General features: G+C 43.4%; 1 protein-coding gene across 1 annotated transcript; it reads right to left on the bottom strand.

Moving 5' to 3' along the window:
* Window positions 1-1,889: 1,889 nt before the first annotated feature.
* Window positions 1,890-9,357, bottom strand: RPP40 (ribonuclease P/MRP subunit p40). The gene is made up of 8 exons (XM_054985365.1): window positions 9,202-9,357; window positions 7,007-7,151; window positions 6,412-6,480; window positions 5,583-5,678; window positions 5,002-5,127; window positions 3,743-3,941; window positions 3,261-3,395; window positions 1,890-2,651 (listed from the first exon to the last, which is right to left on the bottom strand). Exons 1-8 carry the CDS (start codon window positions 9,325-9,327, stop codon window positions 2,456-2,458), a joined length of 1,092 nt encoding a protein of 363 aa, XP_054841340.1. The 5' UTR covers window positions 9,328-9,357; the 3' UTR covers window positions 1,890-2,455.
* Window positions 9,358-22,245: the final 12,888 nt, after the last annotated feature.

The raw sequence follows: 22,245 nt of genomic DNA, 5'->3' as shown, positions 1-22,245 counted from the left end.
CTAAGCAGGGCGAGCATTGGTTAGTAATTGGATGAGAGACCTCCAGAAAAGACAAGGATTGCAGAGGCAGGCAATGGCAAACCACCTCTGTTAGTCTCTTGCCATGAAATCCCCTCCAGGGGTCGCCCTAAGTCAGCTATGACTTGAAGGCACTTTCCACCACTCAGGCCCAGTGCAGAAAAGACCTAACTCAAGAGATCTTCCCCCAGCCAAAGTGATTGAGAGAGCAGTAGGGGACCAACTCCAGGTCTCTTTAGTTAACTCTTATGCTCTGGACCCTTCCAGTCTGTTTTCAGGCTGGGCTATGAGATGGAGTTGGCTCTGTTGGCTTTAATTGATTACCTCTATCTGAATGTACACAAAGGACATGCTTCTTTGCTGCTCCTCCTGTATCTATCTGCAACCCTTGATACAATAAATCATGCTATCCTGTTGAGGCATTTGGAGGGAGAAGCAGTTATCAGGGGATGTGTCTTGGATTGATTTAAATTGTTCCTCATGGAATGGACTCAAAGGTTTGGAGACCAGCAATCTTCTGGGATTCTACAGGATGCAGTCTTATCTCCCATGTTATTCAACCTCTATATAAAGCCTTCAGGAGAAAATATTTGTAGCTATGGAATTGGATGTCATCATTATGTGGATGACTCCAATCTTCAGATTTCACCAGCAAAATCCTCTAGTGGTGCAAATCTCCAGTCGCTGCCTAATAGCTGTGGTCAAATGGCTGAAAACAAATTGAAACTGAACCCAGACAAGACGGAAGTGATGCTAGGTGGGAAGCTGGAGATATTGAAGGACATTGTACTCACTATTTTCAATGGAGTTCAGTTGACACTTGCAAACTAAGGGCCTAGGAGTTATACTGGACCCAGCACTGCTGCTAGAGAATTTAGTAAATGAAGCTGAAAAAAATGCTTTCTGCCAACTCAGTCTAGCCCTGAAGATGGCCTCCTACCTAGATATGGACGATCTGGCCTCCTAGATTCACACCACAGTAACATCTGAGACTAGACTACTGTAATACAGTCTTCATAGATCTTCTTGACTTCAGTTGGAGCAGAATACTGCAGCTCAGTTATTATCAGGAATGAAGTGGAGCATTGATATTATTCCCCTTCTGCAGTCATTCCATTGACTATCCATTAGTTACCATCAGTTCATGGCCTTGTCTCTATGGGATCACCTCTCTCCCTATGCTTCACCATAGTAGCTTCACCCATCTGAGCAGGGCCTTCTGCAATTGCCACCCTTCACATGGGCAAAATCAACAGCTGCCTGCACATGAGCATTCTCTGTTGTGCCCCCCCACTTTGTGGACTGACCTGATTGAAAGGGTCAGGCAACCTTCCACTCTCCTGACTTTCTGCAAACTATGAAAAACTAAATTATTCAGGAGGGCTTTTTTACACAGCTAATAGTAGAGTGTTGTAAGGAAATGGTTCAAAGAGATGCTTTGGTGAAACAACAGAGACTGGAGACTACTGTCTGTTGAGGCAAGTATGTGCCTACTGAGTAGTTTCTGCATCATTTAATACATCTATTAAATTGCTTGTGTTTTGTTTCAGCATTGTTTCAGCTCTGTATCAGATTTCTGCTTGTTTTCAAGTTTCTGCTATCCGTACTATAGCATATTGTATTGTATTATTGACTGTCCTAGCTGTTGATTGTGTTAACTTACTCTGTGATTGTACTGTTAATTGTATTACACTGTTGATTGTATTGACTTATGCCTTGAATATCCATGAGGAAGGTGAACTATAAGTAATGTCAATAAACAAAGTTAATGTTTTCCCATGCTTAGGACAAATAAAATCATTCAGTTTCTAACAAAAATGTTTGATAGTCAACAGTATACTAAGTGATTTATTTATTTTAAAAAGGTTTTATTTACAGATTAAATTATTTACACAATTATCCACCCCAAACATGTAATTTTTTCATCTATAATGCAGGTAACAGATGAAAACAAATTATTAGAAACAGCATTTTTTAATAAATATGTATCCCCAAAACAGAATAACTGCACTTTTTGCAATGTACCCCTATTGATGATTACTATTTGATTGCCAAGGGGGTGGGGTGGACATTGTCATGAGTTCTTTTAATAGCTGTTTTTGGTTTGGCTTACAACTACTGGAATGGAAAAATACAGTTTTGTATTGTATTTACAGTGATCATTTCCCTTTTTTTCCTGGTTCTGCATTGTCAGTACTTTTGAACTTTGAGGGATTAAAAAAAGAGAAACCTCAAATTTTAACTATTAAAAAAGAAACAATCAGAAGCTTTGAAAAAAGAACTCTTCTGAAATAAATGTATTTTAAAAATCATGAAGCTCCATATTATTTCCCTTCAGGTACTTTTGAACAATCTCATCCACTTTTTAAAAACAGTAACAAACTGTCCTTCTTTGTCTATTTAACATAACATTCTTATATGCTTTCCTGTCCAATACTTATGGGCAGTCATCATGTGCTCCAACTGCCATTTGGAGCCAGTAGTCCAGGCTCCGAAAAATGACCAAGTTATATAAATTCTCTCCTCCTTTCAGGAAACCATGTTCGCATTCTCTCCATGAAACAGGGCTGTCAGCAAAGCCATGAACTACCAGAGAGATCCAATGAGCCAGCTTTGGTTCTTCAAAATAGCAACTGTCAAGAGAGTCAAAGAAACAACTCACCATTAAATTAATGAAAACCTGTAACAAACTGAATCGCTACTACTTAACCAATATCCTAAATCCTGTGCATATTTACTCTGAAATAAGCCTCCTGAGTAAGTGAATAACCAAGGCCCAAAACGCGGCATACTCAATGACAGAGCAACCACCTTAACTGAGAATGAGGATCAATCTCACCACATGAAAACGCATGAAGAACGTTTACCTGGGATCTGATTTCTGTGTGTCATATCCAGAGAGAGTTGTCCAAATAACGTAATTTTAAATATGAGTCAGATACAATATTAACCGGTGTATATAATATCATGCACTACATAATAAATGACCTTATTCTGATCAATTTACATCAGTAATTTAGTGAAGTAGATGTAACAAAGACCACTGTTTTTAAAAGCAGCAACGAATAAGTACCACAAAATTACTAGCATGCAAAAAGTTTCAAGTCAGAAAGTGTATCAAATCCTCAAAAACTATGTCAAAACAAATAGTGCAAATAGGCTTTAGCTTGAAACTTCTAATGTACAATTCTAGATGCTGTTATACAATGCTCACTGTTCAGTATGTACAACTAACGGCTTACCATATTTGTTCCAATAAACAAATGATCTTCTCTGGAAGGATAAAGCCAGTTATCGTGCACAACAAAACTTGTTCAACAAATGTGCTTGGCTGAGGGCATGAATAGGTTGATAAGAAACTAGAAGGCGTGTTTTCTCTGCAAACAAAAAATATACCAAATAAGAGAATCTGCAGGCTCCCAGCATTTTAATATGTTATTTGCTAAATCAGGTATACTGCTTTAAAATCTGAGAATCAGGCCATTAAATCAGTGAAGTGCTAAACATTTTTCCTTTTCATTGAGCACAATCCACAGGGCAATTTTCCTGTGCAAGAACCATTGAAATGGTTGAGAATTGTGGATTTTGCCATGTGGGATCTGTGTAACACAGTGTTACCTGTAAAAGCAATTTAGACATGCATGTCATTTCCTAAATTCCAGCAACTAAGTGCAAAAACAACAAAAAAAGGTATTAAGCATTAACACAGAATCTAGGTACTTACAAGCCAACACAACTGAGAATGGCACCTAGCCATTCAAAGAATTCCTGTGCACTGCATGCTGCTTCTGGCTCTCCTTTCAGTTTATTATTGTCCAGTACCGGACACTGCACATTTCTTAACGTGCTGAATGTTACTTTTGGCTGCAAGGCCTGTATTTGGTTTTTGGAGAAATAAGACATCAATATTGATTCTTCTGATCCTTAAGAGCAAAAAAATAAAATATATCTCAGAATGTTTTTTAAAAAATCCAAGATTAAAAAAACATTTTCACAGAGACAGAATTTTGTTTCAAACTATTCCAAGTCTTTTATAAATTGTATGTGAAATAGAAGGATGAATATGGCAAAATATTGGGATAAAATGAAATCTTCTTGCAAACTGTTTATTTATATCATGCTAAATTCCTCTGATTTTCAAACTTTTCCTCTCAGCTTTGCCTTTATGAAACAAAGTACACTTTCAGGTCTAGATAAATTCCTGGGTGACCTCACAGAGTCACAGGGCCAAAATTTAAGTAATCAACTTAATCATTAGAGCTTAAACTAAAAAAATAAGTTTTAAGTTTGGCAGTTAGATAACACTGGCATGGAAAACCACTGGAAATGAACATTAAAAGGCAGTACTGGAAAAATGCAAACTACTGCAGATTAGTAACTACACAAACTCAGACTTCAGCCATATTCTTTGTAAAATTCGTAACAACATGAATGGCTTGATTTAAAAGATGTATCCATCGCTATAAGTCACTGGCAAACTCTTACGCATTTTGAAAAATCTACATATGCCTCTTCATTGTGTTTAAATAAAAAAATTATTGCTGCCCATATTACTTCATCTCCTGCCCAATTAAGAGTTCAGCTGCTAATATATACCACTATATCCAACAAATTAATTTTAGTTCTTTATAAAACACTGTGGCACATTGGCTTACATACTGCATTAATCTGTAACTTAAAACTAACTCTAGACAGAGGAATATTTCCCACTCTGAGTTTTGCCAAACAAAGAAGTTCTCTGAATAACAAATCACCCTTCCTATATTAACAGTGAAATCTTAAAAAGAGTTACTCCAGTCTAAGCCCTGAAATCAAAGGGCTTAGACTCTGTTAAGGATTGCACTGTAAATTTACAAGCAGATTAAATGCACAGTTGTGCAGCCATATGTGAAAAAATGTAACTCTAGAAGCAGATTTGGGAACAGAACACTGTCTAATTTAATGTGTTCCATAGTTTCTTTTCAAAAGAAGCCTGTTATTTACCTGTGTGGTGCCAAGCCAGCAGGAAATCAAACTCTAGAGGTTTTTTTTCTTTCAGAGCCCAGATTATTCTCTTATGTTTCTTACTATCAGGACCAAAAGTAGATTCAGACAAGTCAAGAGTAATAACTATTAATGGGAAAAAAGAAATTTTAAATAAGCATAGTATTAGTAGATTCCAGAGATATGGGATGGACATCTCAATATGCATCAAAAGACACACCTAGAGAGCTCAGCAGGGCCTGAGTGAACAAATGCAAATTCAAAGGCTCATGGGCATCCATAAGGCATCAGTTACACATACAGAGGATGGCTTCTCTGCACATATCTCTTTTGCAGGATCATGGTGATAGTCTTCACGTTTGTAACAGGTTACACAGTAATTTGTTTCAATCTGAATTCAACTCTAATTTCAAATCCCCAAACCTCCACTGCCAACAAAGGAAACCGAGCTAGGCAGTCAACTAAATTAATTCCAAATGAGCATTTAAAAGAAATTCAAAAACCTAGAAAGAGGCGGAGTGTCATTTTACAACTCCTCAGTAATTCTATATGGTATATATGCCATTCAGAAGAATACTTACTGTATCTCATTGGTTTTTTACCAGAATACCGAGATGGATGGCCTTGCAAACCAAGTTCTTCATAAGTGTCTTTGTCCACTGATAAAATTAGTTTGCCTAAGAACAGAAAATATTTTAAATCATCTTATTTTTAAACTTCTAAATGCCTATGATAATGTGAAAAGAGACAAAGATTACTGTAGCCACCAAACCTCCACCCATGTTACAATGTTGCCAAATATTATTAGTATCAAAAGATAACAAGGATCAATCCCATTTCATTTACAGTCAGCCTTTCTCACTGAGACTCAAGGTGGATTACATAGTGTGACATTGGTATAGTCAATTTCAAAGACATTTCCATAAAAAATGTAATATGGTATATAAATGCAAATGTGCAAAGACATAACATCAGCAGAAATCCAATACAGAGTTGAGGAAACAGAAAATTCCATTCATTTCATTAGCAGGTGACTAGCACAAGAGATCAGGAGTGAAACCCAGCACTTCATCCCTAAACACACATAAATTTGAATTCAGTTTCAATTAATTAAATTAAACTTATTTCAAGTATGCAAATTTAGCAACAGAGAAAAGGTGCAAATATGTTTAGTTGATTCCCTACTAGATGTGAAGGCCAGGAAAAATTTACCACACCATACATGCTTTCCCTCTCAAGCACTTCATGTTTCTGCTCCCTACTATGCAAAGACTATCACTGGTCATATGAATATCTTAGTTGCTCTGTACACACAGCCACTGACTAGTGCCACTGAATTCAATGATACTTCAGAAGAGTGATAAAAACATTAAAAGGATTAACATGTATAACCTGAACATGATTCCGTACCTGTTGGTAGCAAAGCAGCAGTATTGTCTTGATCAATTCTTGTATTATATGTAAGAGCATAACATGAACCTAAAACACAAATACAAGCAACGAAGATTCATACAACCTTTCAATGTTACGCTGAGTAATACAAAACAGGAAAGCCTGAGCTTCGAAGTCTTTTAATGCAAGAAGATAATGAATCAATGCAATCTAAAACCTTGAAAATTTTTATATGATGTAAAATACTGAGATGGGTAACAATTGTTTCATTTCTGTACTTTGTCTGAAACTGTGGAACAAAATATTTGTCTCATTAAGGTTGCAATCGTACCTAGACTGAGGGCCTAAGCACAACTAACTGTGCAAGAAGGATTAGTCCTTTTTCAATGCAGTTTGTATAGTCCTGAATTGGAATTCTAAACTGGTGGAAAAGGGGGCATAAAAAATACACATAAGCGAACACAATATTAAATGCTAGCAAGCAAAAACCAAATAGTAAGAAGAACAATGCTACATTTCTTTCAAACACATACCTTTAAAAAAAAACAGCAATAAGCATTTTTTTCTCTATAGTCTCTCTCATACTTGCTTATTAGTTTCATTTCTTTCTTACCTTTCTTCACAAATGTGTTAATAAATTCCTCGGTTACTAACTCATGAAGAGACAAGTTCTTCACCAAGTAGTACTCTCCAAGACCTGCAACTGCACTTTTAAATGCTTCTGGAACTATTCCACAATCAGGGATCAAAAAGGACACCTGTTCAGAAAATATTTAGGACTTGAATCAGATATTCTGTTTACTGATAATATGGTAGAACCGGACTGAAAACTAACAGAAAGAACACGGAAATGTGTATTGTATGAACCAATATCCTCAGGAAGAGGCCATATATGAAGAGTTTAAATATTATCCTTCAGTTTGTGTCTAATTCCTTTTACTTCTATTTTATTTATCATCCTTGTATCCTAATCTTCTGATATGTGTCATAGAGGAACGTATCTTATTTTATCCTCACAGCAACTCTATGTGGTAAAAAGGCTAAACCAAGAAACAGTGACCTGCATGGTCTCTAAGTAGGGTTACCAACCCTGGGTTGGAAAATTCCTAGAGATTGGGGGGGGGGTGAAACCTGGAGAGGGAGGGACTTGGGGAGGGGACAGAACTCAGCAGGGTATAATGCCATGGAGTCCACCCTCCAAACCAGCCATTTTCTCCGGGGGAACTATTATCTGTTGGCTGGAGATCTCTTGTAATTCCAAGGTATCTCCAGGCACCACCACTGGACTCAAATCCTGTTGTTCTACTGCAGACCAACACAGCTGAAACTCTGTACCGCCCAGTAAATTTTTCAGTAAGCAAGTCCAATATTCTCCTTCAACACCATAATGACTAGGCCACTCCAACTATATAGTGTCCATATATTAGAAGATAGTGGTTCCTCTGCTGACTAATTATGTGAATCACATATAGGACTGCAGGGAATCTGAACCAGCGACTTTCCTGATCAGCCCTATAGGACATGAGCATATCTTTCTGCCATACTCAGGAGAGGACACGCACTGGAGCTTCTCTTTCCCTCCCAAGCTATGTAAGGAGTGAGAAAACATATGTACGTATAAAAAGAATCCCACAAGAGATTATCAGAAGATGCAAACATCCAAGCGGGATGTGATGGAACATTAAAACCCAAAGAAAAACAAACACATCAAAAGCAAGCTATTTAAACTGAATGTTATTATCATAACTTGTGTCTACCGGGAAAGCATGCAATAGCAAGTTCATCATTCTACAAGTAAAGCATGCATAACAAACTCATATGTGATATGCCCACACATTTGATATATTTGTCTCTGTTGCTACCATATTCTTTTTGTTAAGTTGTGTCTACTGGACTGTTAAATCGTTCTGTCGAAGAATATTTTGATTCTTCATACAACTGGCAACAGCAATATCTGACATGCTAAAAATAAACAAAACAAGCAATCCCTGACTACCTCCTGTAGCCTGATCCTTGCCTGAGCACTTTTCTCGTTTCTGGTGTTGGAGCTTAACTTCTGAAAGCCAGGAAGGGTAGCACAAAAAAGAGATGCCCAACAGTGCCCTCTGCCCTCTTGCTATAAAAAGTATCCCCCCCCCCGCTTTACTGGGGAAAATTTCCTCAAACTGGTATGTGCCAACAATATTGCTTTTAATGATTTTTTAGGCTACCTCTCAACATATTGCTGCCCAAGGCAGTTTGGAAGGAAACAAAGAAACACAGCAGCATAAAAACCTGTATACCCCCCAAAACGGCCAACTTGCAACTTAACCAGCAACTTAGTGTTGCTGGTTAACAGGGTCAGCACTGGTAGTCCTATACCAGTGAGGTACAGCAATAAAAGTACTGGGAGATCTGGTCGCAAATCCAGCCATGAAACTAGGCTGGGTGCCGTTGGCCATCACTCAGTCCGGAGGGGTGTGTGAGAGGGTCCCTTTGGGGGGTTGTTATTGTGAAATGAACATGGAGGGTAGAATCATGTATACCGCCCTGAGCTCCTTGGAGGATGCGCAGGATAAAAAGGCACTAAAGCCTGTTTTGTATTTGTTCTCATGCTTTATTACTCATAGGATTTGTGCTTAAAAAAAAAGTGCTCCATTGTGCGACCGAAGCAGGGCATCGAGGGAAGGGTAAGCTCTCCATTTATCTTGGCGCCATTGGTCAAAGCTTCTCGTGGACTTGCGGGAAGGGGCAAAAACCAGCCTCCCCCCCCCCCCAAGTGAGACTCGCGCGACCAACCGTGAGCGGAAGGCTGTGAGCGCCCCTTACCCGGCAGTTGAAGGCGTGGTCCCGCACGTGAGACGCGTGGCGGGAGCGCTCGTGCCGCACGTGGCTCCTCTCGCACACCAGCAGGTGACGGGGCGTCTCGCGGAGCCATCTCAGGGGGACGAACATGCTGGATTCGTTGGCCGTCCGCGCAACTGAAACCGGCCGATAGAGAGGCGGGGCGGTCGCGTCACTACTTCGTCAGGAGGCGGAGGGAGAAAGGGAGAAGGAAAAGGTCGGAGCATGCGCGTTGAAAGCTCAGGAAGGTTCTTGCCCTTACTTTGTAGCCTTCACTTTCAGGGATGTGAAGGTTGCGAAAGAAGAGAGGGAACGGAGCAACGGGTGGGTTTAGAAAAGCAACAGAAACGTTATGCTTGAGGTAGAGAGGCGGGAGTGGTGATGGACATAAGTAAAAGTGAAAGTCTGTTTTCAGATCTGAATCTAATAGGAAATAGGGGGCGGGGGGAGACTGCCACTGTCATTGTTCAATTGCATATCGTTTTCGACGGTAATGCTTATTAAACACAGTTATATATAACCAGAAAAATCAACAACTCTTCACCCAAAGGAATTAGTACGAAGTTACTTGTGGGTCGAAGCTAATTCAAATCCTAGGGATAGGAGAGCAGGGATGCCTCCCACTTGGTACAAAAGAGTTGTGCGTAGAGTGCACACATGGAATTTAATTTAATTTATTGGATTTCTTGCCCGCCCTCCACACAAGCGGGCTTAGGGCAGGTCACAACGTTATCATAATGGTACAATAAGTTAAAACAACACGACACAATAAGATAAAATACACTATTTCATAATTCGAATACAAAAATTAAAACCACATATCTAAGAAGCAGCATATGATGATTCAACCTAATACACCCCACACACAATTATCATGAAGGGGTAAAAGCTGGAACGCGCATTAAACAAATGGTGGTACCACAAAAAACAGTGCGATAGGTTAAAGACACTGGAGAACAAATTTTTAGAAATGAAAACATGGAAATATCATGTTTTTATTAACCCTTTCCCTCTCAAAGTGTTCCTGGAACACCACTGAACGGGCACTAAAGAACTGCTAGTTCCATAAAAAACAGTGGGAAGCATTAAGGACACCTGAGAACAATATTTTAAAAATGAAAACATTGAACTGGTACACTTTATTAACCCTTTCCCTACCCAAATGCTCCTGGAACACCACGGAACAGGGTGGAATTGACACTAAAGAAATGCTAGTACCACAAGAAACAGTGGGAAGCATTAAAGACTCTGCAGAACAATATTTTAGAAATGAAAACATGGAACTATCATGCTTTTATTAACCCTTTCTCTAACAAAATGCTTCCAGAGCAGCATAAAACAGGCTAGAACGGGCACTAAAGAAATGCTAGTACCACAAAAAACTGGGAAGCATTAAAGACAAAGTGGTCTAGAGTATGGTTTCCAACTGTTCTGGAGAAAAATTTCTTGTCCCTTTAATAGAGGAAATGGGCAGTTGAAGCTTTTTATGGTATGGAATGGCCAGGAGCCACTTAAGGACAGGATATATGTTTACACAAATATCAGATGTACCCTTCTTTGCAGAAAAATCTTGAACTAAACATGGAGGTTACAATCCATCTAAACTAGCCATTAACTCTTCCATTTGCTCAGACATTGCGCAAAAACTATCTGAAATATGGGGTTACCAGGTTCCATAAATAGATAGGGATGAGCTGTGGATGAGTTCTGGAAAGGATAGTTTGTCAGATTCTCAGGAGGGGAGAACAATGGAGAATTGGATTGAAACAGCAGGCAGCAGCGATTTCTGCAGTGGCTCGGGGCTAAAAGTATGCTAAAAGTGTTTTCGCCCCCCCCCCATTGCCTGAAGGTAGCCTGTGACTTAAAAACATGGCTTAGAGCCAATAGTGCTTGCCTGGCTGGAAGCTCCAACTAACAATCAAAAAGAGATGTCCTATTAATACATATTATCAACCAACCCAAGGAAACTGCTTTAAGCATTGCTCCCCATAGACCAATTCAGTCAGTGAGTCAAAATGAAGGTGAGTGCAACAATGATGGAAAAGGTGTGTGTGTGAACATTGAACAGTGGATGAATGAGAACAAAACCTGTGATGCAAAAATTGACAACATTTTGGTTGGAAAGCTGAATGAAGAATTGGTATTTGAAGAGGGATTTGACTGAAAGCATCAGTAGGTACTTGGAGAAACAATTCAAGCATCCAGGGGAGAACAGCAGTGCAGGAGACTGGATAAAGTTGCCAACCTCCAGGTGGGGCATGGAGTTCTTCTTGAATTACAGCTGATCTCTAGATCAATTCCCCAGGGAAAAATGGCTCCTTTGGAGGGGGGAACCTCTATGACATCATACTTTGCTGAGGTTCCTTCCCTTCCTAAACCATGCCCTCCTCAGGTTCCACCCCCAAATCTCCAGGTACAAGCAGAAGTCAGCAACCATACAACTGGGGAGGCTGAGGGTGGTGGAGCAGCAAATGTCATACATTAGAATATAACAGATAAGGGGCTTCTAAGCAACAGTAGGTTTGCTTGCATATTAGCCCATTAGCTGGTGAACCTCCACCAGATGAGGCAGTGTTGCTGGAAGAGGGATGGGACCAGTGGAGGTGAAGAGCCATTTTCTATGGCCATTTTGGCAAACCTGTCCACCTCTGTTGCTAAGACATAAAGATGATCCATTTCAGTCTGATTGTTGCCCTCATCATGGTAGACAAACATCATTGGTTGCCCTGGTGAATGCTCTACAATGGTCCTCTGGTTGGGTGACTGCATCCCTGTTTGTCTTTCTGTACTTCTCAGTGCCTTTTGATATTGTTGACAGTGCCATTCTGTGACAGCACAGCATTCATATTCGCTAACACTGGAACTTGGAACCAGGTACTTGGGTCATACAGTAATGTATATCCCAAAGACAGCTCTGTCCACCACACAGTCACAAAGATGTAAGTAGATGACATTACAGTAGTTTAGTCTTGATGTTACCATGGCAGGAATCCAGGTGGCCAGATTAGCTCTGTCAAGGTAGGCTAATCTGTGTCCAGGCTAACCTGAGTTGGGAGAAGGCCTTTTTTGCAGCTGCGTTAACTTGCTTTTCTAACTACAGTGCTGGATTCAGTATAACCTCTTGTCTCTTAACTGAGAGTCTCTCTACACAAGACAATGTTAGCCAGGAAGGGTAGTTTTAAAAGACAAAAACAGAGAGGTGAAATTGACAGAGCCATAGAGGAGGCCTTCCCAGAGGCAAAGATGACATTAACAAACCCTCTGAGGAGCGATCTCCACTGGCTCTGTCTTTTTAAACTACACCTCTCGACTTACATTGCTTCTCACTACACTTGGTGAACAGATTTGGAGTCAGTCAGGGTCAACTGAACCCCACTGAAGATGGGAAGCATAATGTTTTCAAAATCTCTGTCTTCCCAACCAGCGTCATTTCATCTTATCTGGGTTCAATTTCAATTTGTTTCAGCCATTTGACCACAACTGTCAAGCAACGATTCTACTGCATCACCAGGGGATCCTTCAGTGTTGTGTCTAGTTAATTCCTCATTGAAGATGCTTTTTGTTTGGTAAATTCCCCACTATGTTAGCAGAGTTATCTGGAGGCAGCAAAGATGGAGGTCCTGTACTTGAGCCACGGGGGACTAGGTTCGGGACTCTGGCTCCCGACCCTCAATGGGGCACAGCTTGTGCTGGTTCCGAGGGTCAGGACTCTGGGGGTGATCCTGGATGCCTCCCTGAAAATGGAGGCACAGGTCGCAGCGCTTTCAGGTCTTCTTTTTTCCATCTGCGGCAGACCAGGCAACTTGTCCCCTACCTATCTACCTGTGACTTAACTACAGTGATCCAGGCAATGGTCATCTCTAGGTTAGACTACTGTAACTTGCTCTACATGGGCCTACCCTTGAGCCTGACCCGGAGATTGTGGCTGGTGCAAAATGCAGTGGCGCGCGTCATTATGAAAGCACCAAATAGGGTGCATATTACACCAATACTGCACGAGCTGCATTGTTTGCCAGTAGAGTACTGGATCAGGTTCAAGGTTCTGGTATTGACTGATAAGGCCTTGTGCGGACTGGGGCCAGCATACTTGAGGGACTGTCTCTCCCCATATATTCTCCAGAGGACCTCCAATCGGGAGAAAAACAACTGTTATCGGTCCCTGGCCCCACGGAGGCCTGCCTCAACTAGAGCCAGGGCTTTCTCAGTCCTGGCTCCTACCTGGTAGAATGCTCTGTCTACAGAGACCAGGGCCTGACAGGATTTACTATCTGCCGGGCCTGTAAGAGTTGTTCCGCCAGGCTCATGGCTGAAGTTGGGCCTCCACTGGCCGGAAGATGCAACATCTACCCCCCTCCCTGTAAAAGTTGCCCACCACTGTTTGTTTTTCAGCTGCTGTTACTGTGCTGCTATAGCCAGTTGTACTGCTGTATCGTTGGTTATTAGTTGTATTGCTGCTGCCAGGCAAAAGAGTGCTGCTATTTTTATATGATGTTTTAATGTTTTAATATGGAACATTTTAAAATGATTTTAAGGTTGTTATCTGCCCTGAGCCCGCTTGTGGCGAGGGCGGAATACAAATATGATATAAATAATTTGCCAACAGGAAATAATAGGTACAGCAGTTGCCCTTAGGGGAAAATGCCCATAAGAAAGCACACTTGTCTGTAGGGAATGATGGAAAGCATGCTTGCCCACATGGAATAATGGGGACAGACTGCCCATAGGGAATAATGGAGAGCATGCTTGTCCACAGGGAATAATGGAGACAGAAACTGCCCATGCAGAATAATGGGGACACAGATTGCCCATAGGGAATAACAGAGAGCACATTTGCCCACAGGGAATAATGGGGACAGTGATTGCCCATAGGGAATAATGGAGTCTATGCTTGCCCATAGGAAATAATGGAAATCACAGTTGTACAAGGGAATAACGGGGACAGCAATTGTCAATAGGCAATAATGGAAATCATGCTTGCCCGTAGGGGATGATGGAAAGCACGCTTGCCAACAGGGAATAATGAGGACAACAATTGCTCATAGAGAGTAAAGCCTATGAGATAGCAGTGAAGGTGACGAAGAAGGAATTCTTCACTGCTACCATTGTGTCCACAAAATCCTGTCCAGCACAATTGTTTAGAACTATTCAGTTGTTGGTCTCCTTACCACAAGGGGACCGTCAAATTAATGATTCAAGTAGTAGTTGTGAGGCTTTGGGGAGCTATTTTGCAGGCAAAATCTTGTCTCTCCACCATGATCTGCCAACCACAGTTGAGACAGTGAGGGAACTGGAGGCTACTTGGCTGTCTTCTGGATCTGTATTAGATCATTTTAGCTTGATCTCTCCAGATGAGGTTGACAGGATCCTGCAAGGGGTTAGGCCACCACCTGCCCCATGGACCTCTTTCCGGTGTGGCTGGTGAAGGCCAGGGCCGACAGGCTTCGGGATTCAACCTCTCCTTCAACTCCAGGGTGTTTCCTGGAATGCTGCAGTGGTGAGGCCTCTCCTGAAAAAAACATCTTTGGACCCCACCAACCTGTCCAGTTACTGCCCAGTTTCGCACCTCCCGTTTCTGGGCAAGGTGATTGAGCGGGCAGTGGTGGAGCAATTGCACATTTTTCTGGATGACTTCTCTGTTCTGGATAGGGGTGCCAGCCTCCAGGTAGTAGCTGGAGATCTCCTGGAATTACAGCTGGTCTCCAGGCCACAGAGATCAGTTCACCTGGAGAAAATGGCTACTTTGTGAGGGTGGACTCTATGGAATTACACCACGCCAAGGCTCTTTCTCTCCCCAAACCCCACTTCCTCCAGGTTTCTCCAGGTTTCACCCCCCCGCCCCAGATCTCCAGGAATTTCCAGGAACACCCATACTGGATGGGGGATACACTTCTGGGTAGCAGTGTGTGTGAACAAGATCTTGGGGTTCAGATGGAATGTAAGTTAAATAAGAGCAGCCAGTGTGATGCAGCGACAAAAAGGACTAATGCAATGTTGGGGTGCATCAACAGCAGCATAACATCCAAATTGCAAGATGTCATAAGGGCACATGATCACTCTCTTTAAGTATTTGAAGGACTGTCACTTAGGGAGTTGTTCCTGTTGGCTGCAGAGGACAAGACTCCCAATAATGGATTTAAATTAAGGGCGGGAAGGTTCCAGTTGGATATTAGGAAGCACGGTAAGATGGATTTGAAGGATTATAATGCCACTGGCACTGACCTCCAATGAAACCATTGTATCCAAGAGAGATAACTTCGCCATATGGAGTTGAGTTGTAATGGAAACAGATCTCCAAGTGCCATGTGGAGGAGTTGGGAACTCTACTATGGAAGGGCCTCTGAGCGATATAGTGACAAAGGGGCTGCTCTCCAAATCAGCTGCTGTCACAGACAGTTTTAAAATCTCTTCTTTGGAGGTTATTAGTAGTTCTTGGAGATCTCCAGGCAGGTTGGCAACTCCTGTAAAGAGGTACTTCAGACATCACTGTTGCCAATATCCTTTTAAAGCCTACACATTGAGGTTATGTACAAGGAAGGATGATTTTTCTGCAAACCTGGGATAGCCACCACGTTTTCAGAAAATGCCAAAAATTAAAACATAATGAGGGAAGTTAAAATCCTCCCAGAACAAGAGACTGAGATCTCACAAGATCATGATTACCATTGTGGGGGTGCCTAGCAACCCCACCAGAAAGGAAAGCTTTCAGCTTTGAAATATATAGAAAGCTGTGACCAGGTGGTGAGAAATTAACAAAAACTGAAGGGGGTGGGGAAAGGAGAGTGAAAAGCAAGGCATGGGAATCGGGAAGGGGGGTTGAAAAACAACAAAGTGACTGCAGACAGGGAAGAGAAAATGAGTATGGGGGGGCAGGAAAGGGAAGCAAAAAGTGGCAAGTGTGTAGTGGGGAGTAGTTAGGATTTCTGTGCCCTGTGAATCTTGTGAGCCTTATTTGTCATTATCTAAAGCTGTACATTTTTCTACATAAATATTTTTATGCTACGCCTTTTGAGATATTAAAACATTGTCTTGAAAAGCATTCCATTCATTCCCCAAAGAAAAAAAATCATGGGATTCTTTTCATCATTCTCCCAAATTTTACAACAGAAAAATGGAGAAAAAGTCACGGGGAAAAGGGGGGGTCCCTTTTTACATTTTTCCCCAGCCTTCACATTTCTATTCAAATCTCCACTCATGTTCACTGGATGGCCTTGGGCGAGGAACATTCTCTCTGCATAACCTACTTCATAGTCTTGTCAGAATTAAATAAGACTATTAGACCATATAACACCACCAGACTTTTCAGGGAAAGATGCAGAGTCAAAATCGCCGCCACCTGGTTAAGGCCCTTCAAGCTGAGGCCATGAAGCTGTCGAAGCAGCAGATGACAGCTGGCAAGGATGCCGCCGACTCTGCGGCGCGAGCGATGGCGACTTCGGTGGTCCTGCGTCGACACACCTGGCTCCGGTCCACGGCTCTGCCACCCGAGAAGAAGGCGAAGGTGGAGGATTTCCCGTTCGAAGGTCCCCAGCTCTTCTCGGAGAAGACGGATGAATCCCTCTCCCTGATGAAGAAAAACCAGCAAACAGCCAAGTCCCTGGGAGTCGCCCCTTCTGCTCAGCCGTCGGGTCCGAGGTATCGTTACGGTCGGTTCCGATCCTATCAGACCCCCTATCAGCCTTACCAGCAGCGTCAGGGGCGTTTCTTCTCGGGCCAGTCCTACGGCCACCGATCCTACTTGGCCCAACAGCGTCACTCTTCCAGGCGCTCCGGCCGATCCAAGGGCAGGCAGCAACCCTCCTCACCTAAGCCATCGACCTCTGTGCAGAAGCCTTCCGTTTTCTGACTGAGCCTGGATGCTCCCCTGTTGGCCTCTGAGGACACTCCCTCTACTGCCCGGTTCCTGGACAGGCTTCGGCCTTTTTTGCCCTGTTGGCAACTTGTTACCTCTGACACTTGGGTCCTGTCTATTGTGGCCCATGGTTACAAATTGTTATTTGCTGATGCACCTCCCCTTTCTCTCCCCCCCCCGTTGTTCTCCATGTTGTGATGTTGTGTTACACAATAATGTTATAGAGTTGGTGAACAAAGGTGCTGTCCGGGTGGTCAATGTCGCTACTTCCCCTTGGGGATTTTACTCGAGGTACCTCCTTGTGGATAAGAAGGATGGAGGTTCCCGGCCCATTTTGGACCTTAGGGGCCTCAACAGCTATTTAAAGGTTGAGAAATTTCGGATGCTGACCCTGGCACGGGTCATAGAGCTCCTAGAGGTGGGCGTCTGGTTAGCTATTCTAGACTTGAAAGACGCCTACTTCCACATCTCCATTTTTGAAAGCCACAGAAAATACCTACGGTTTGTCTATGGGGGTTCTGTGTATGAGTATACAGTGTTGCCCTTTGGGCTGGCCTCTGCACCCAGGGTCTTCACGAAGTGCATGGCCACCGTGGTGGCATATCTACAGTCCAGGGGATGCTTTATCTACCCATACCTGGATGACTGGCTCCTGGTGGGACCCTCTGCTGACTCTCTCCAGGCCCATATTGCCCTCACTTTGTCTGTGCTGGCAAAGTTGGGCTTAGTGGTTAACGGGGATAAGTCTGTCCTGACTCCGGGCACGGCCATTAGGTTTATTGGGGTTCACTTCGATTCACTGCAGGGCAGAGCCTACCTGCCCCCGGATCGCTTGTCCAGGCTTTCCTCTTTGGCCTGTCACTTTCTGCACAACCGGTATCAAACTGCCCTTTTGATCCAAACCTTGCTTGGCCTTATGGCCTCCTCCACAGGGGTGGTTTTCTTTGCACGCCTGCATATGAGGCCTCTGCAAAACTGGTTTGTCCGGAGGTATAACCCCCTCACTATGGGACAGCACCAGAGATTCTCCATCCCCAGGGTGGTGCAGCGCTCTCTGACCTGGTGGACTGTCCCTGAAAACCTGTCCAAGGGATGCCCTTTTGGCCCCTTTCTGGCAGAGGTCACTGTCTTTACTGACGCCTCCAACTTGGGATGGGGAGGGCGCTGTGGGCGGCTCTCAGCCCAAGGTATCTGGTCCCCTACTGAGGCAGCCATGCACATCAACCTCTTAGTGCTTAGAGCGATCCGTTACTCCCTTGCTTCTTTTGCAGATGTCATTCGGAACAGGAGGGTTCAGGTCCTGTCGGACAATACCACGGCCTGCTATTACCTCAACAAGCAGGGAGGAACGGTCTCGCTCAAGCTCTGCAAGGAAGCAACGACTCTTTGGAAATGGGCCATGGTCAACAACGTTCTTCCCAAGGCCGTGCACATTGCTGGGGAGCTCAACACCGCAGCAGACACGTTGAGCAGGGTGTTTCTGCCTCAGCACGAGTGGTCCCTCAACAGGGCTTACCTCAACCAGGTTTTCTGCAGATGGGGTACACCGGTGATCGACCTCTTCGCCACGGCCCACAACAAGCAGGCCCCGCTGTTCTGCTCCCGGGCCGGAATTGGCCGTCACTCCCTAGGGGATGCCTTCCAGATACCCTGGTCCCCAGGGCTCTTTTATGCCTTCCCGCTCATGCACAAGGTCCTCTCCAGGGTCAGGGCCTTCAGCACCCACTGTATCCTAATTGCCCCACAGTGGCCTCGCCAGGATTGGTTCCCACTCTTGCTCTCCCTTTCACGGGGGCGCTGCCTGGCGCTGCCGTCGGCCCCGGACCTGTTAGTCAGGGACGGGGTCAGGCACCACCACGTGGCAGTTCTGAGTCTGGCTGCCTGGCTCCTGTGCGCCCCGGAGTAGGCCTCTCCTCGGAGGTCCTTAAGGTCATTCTGAATGCTCGGAAGCCGTCTACCAGGCTGTCCTACCAGAGGAAGTGGTCACGGTTTTCCCGCTGGTTGGCCCCAAAAGGGGTCTCTCCCTTTGATTGCCCTTTGCCTATGATTCTTGACTACCTCCTGTATTTGTGCTCGCAGGGTCTAGCCTTCTCGAGCATTAAAGTCCACATGGCTGCAATCTCTGCTTTTCATGAGCAGATTGATGGAAAGACCGTTTTTACCCACTGGCTTTCCAAGCAGTTCCTGAAGGGCCTCTTCAAGACCTTCCCTCCTAGGGCCCCTCCCATCCCTCAGTGGAGCCTGTCGCTGGTTCTCTCCCAACTAATGCTCAGGCCCTTTGACCCTTTGTTCACTTGTCCCCTGCCTCTGCTCACACAAAAGGTGGCCTTTCTGGTGGCGGTCACGTCCTCTAGGCGTGTTGGGGAGCTGTCTGCCCTGCGGTGTGACCCTCCCTTCCTGCAGTTTTTCCCTGGTACGGTCATGCTCCACACTAGCATGGAGTTTCTACCCAAGGTGGTCTCAAAGTTTCACCTGCAGCAAAAGGTGGTCCTCCCTTCCTTTTTTCCAACACCCTCATCCCCAGGGGAACGGGCACTGCACACGTTGGATGTGAAACGTGCTTTATTGTTTTATTTACATCGCACCAAATGTTTCAGGAAGTCTCCTGCCCTGTTTTTGTGTTACTCTGGGCCTCATAAGGGCTCACCTGCTTCTGCCCAGTCCATCTCTCGCTGGATTGTGTCTACCATTAAACTCTGTTATCTGCAAGCTGGAGTCCAATGCCCTTTGTTGGTTACTGCTCATTCCACTAGAGCGCAAGCTGCTTCTGCTGCCTTCCTGCGAGGAGTGCCGCTCCGGGACGTCTGCCAAGCTGCGACCTGGTCCACTGCAGACACTTTCATCAAACATTATTCTGTGGACGTGAATGCACGGCGTGACTCAGCTGTTGGCACGGCTGTCCTGCATTCTTTGTTCAAGTAGACACTCACACCCGCCCCCATTGGTGAGATGCTAGTTATTCTCCCAATGTGGGGCTGCACAGAAGGACGAAGACGATAAACAGGGTTTCTCACCTGTAACTGTTGATCGTCGAGTCTCTTCTGTGCAGACACACATTCCCTCCCACCTACCCCGCTGTGAGTGCTTGGTTAACTGAGTTTTTCTCCGGCGGCTCAGGTGAACTGAGGGAATGCCGGGGACGTTCGGATATATATGCATTCAAAATTGGTGGGAACACCGGCGCGCATGCGCGGTGGATCTGAACGTCCCCTTCACATTTCTAAAAGCTAGAAAAATCTTTTCCGCGGCTGGCCTGCGCCTGCGCAGTCCCAATGTGTGTCTGCACAGAAGAGACTCGACGATCAACAGTTACAGGTGAGAAACCCTGTTTTTCATCCCCTTTTTTAGAAGCCCTTTCTAGATAAAGGGCTTTTGGCCAATTATAGAGCAGTTTCCGTGTTTTTTTTTTCCTTTTAAGAAACTGATTGAGTGAATAGTGGCAGAGCAACTTCAGGTTTTCTGGATGAGTCACCTGTTCTTGACCTTTTCAGTCTGGTTTCAGGCCTGCCTATGGGACACAGATAGCCTTGATTGCTCTGGTTTAGTGATCTCTGCGATGTTGCTGATTGCTAAGGGGAATGCTTCAATTTTTGAAGCGTTTTGATCTCTTGGCTGCCATTGACACAGTCAATTGTGTGGTATTGTTACAGAGCTTGGAGAATAGAATAAGGGTTGGGGAACAATCTTTAAGTGGTTTCGACCCTTTTTATCAAGCTGGGTCCAAAAGACTGGCATTGGAGATTCAGCATCTGCAGCAAGGAATTTATCCTGCAGGGTTCCCTGGGGTTCTCCCTGTATACTTCAGCCTTTATGTAATGAAATAGAACAAGATTGTCTGAAGCTTTGCAACAGGATGTTATCAATATGCTGTGACAGGAAGCTGCCATCCATGTCCAGAGCTAGCATACGAATGCTGTGGCTAAATTACTATGTTTTTTTCTTTGTAAGCTGTACTTGAGTCTTTTTTTTTTTTGGAGCAAAGAAGTATAATAACATTCGATTTATATACTGCCCTTCAGGACAACTTAACACCCACTCAGAGCGGTTTACAAAGTATGTTATTATTATCTCCACAACAAAACACCCTGTGAGGTGGGTGGGGCTGAGAGAGCTCTGAAAGAGACTGACCCGAGGTCACTCAGCTGGCTGGGTAATCAAACCCAATTCTCCAGATTAGCGTCCTGTGCTCTTAACCACTACACCAAGAGAACCCTACAGTGTTTAAAGTCACCAACATAAACAGCAAAGTGCTATGTTACAAATTCTGCAAAATGATTAACGTAACAATAGATATTTTTTTAAAAAAATACTATCCTGGAAATAAAGGGTTTTTAAAAGAAGGGTTTGCCCTACTAGATGAAAAGAATTATCATTCCCAATAAGCTGCTATTATATCCTGATAGACAGGATACTGATACTGCTCTTCAAGGAATATATCCCTGAGCAGTTCTTGCTGACTTCTTTGAGAGAATGACAGATGGGAAACTGAATTGAAAAGACAATAACTTGTCCAAGGCCAAAAATGGTAAGATTTGAGCATTATTTGAGGAAGCTGTTGCATTCCAAGCAATTAGATGAAGGATCCCTAAATGTTATGAAAAGACATTTCCTAAGGTATAAAAAGGGCTTCTCAGGAAATTCCCTTCGTTCTTGTTTGGGAGGTTACAAAACCATGACTAAGAAATCCAGTGTGTGAATATGGTTACATATGATGGCAATAGACAATAAAAGCATTAAGCAAGGCAGGATGTCAAAAATATTTCTTGCAAGGAGTAAATAACTTATTATCTATAAAGATGACTATTTTAAAAGAATAGTATTGCTATGATAAGGGCACGTGTCTTGTAGATGCCAGATGCTTCCTACATGTGGTTTTTTTATCCTTGAACACAGTTCTGATCTGTTCCTTCTTTAATTTTTTTTTACAATAATACAAAATTTTAAAAAATTAAAAAATATATCAGGCTATCAATCTACCTCCAAAACAAGACCAATATATTACCAACTTATTCAATATTCAGCGTTCACTCTGTAATCCGTATTTTTCTGGATGACTCTGGTCAGGCCTAATTCAAATGTAAGTGATTACTTAAAGAAGCCTTAGGTATAGCTTTCCTATATCAGATCATTAAGCTTCTGGCAAGATGTATACCTAAGCAATGTTCTCCGTTTGTTATGGG

Source organism: Eublepharis macularius, chromosome 7 (assembly GCF_028583425.1).
Source record: "Eublepharis macularius isolate TG4126 chromosome 7, MPM_Emac_v1.0, whole genome shotgun sequence".
In the NCBI taxonomy this organism is placed as follows: domain Eukaryota; kingdom Metazoa; phylum Chordata; class Lepidosauria; order Squamata; family Eublepharidae; genus Eublepharis; species Eublepharis macularius.
The sequence above is the reverse complement of the archived record's forward strand: the minus strand, read 5'-3'. Positions and strand labels throughout refer to the sequence as shown.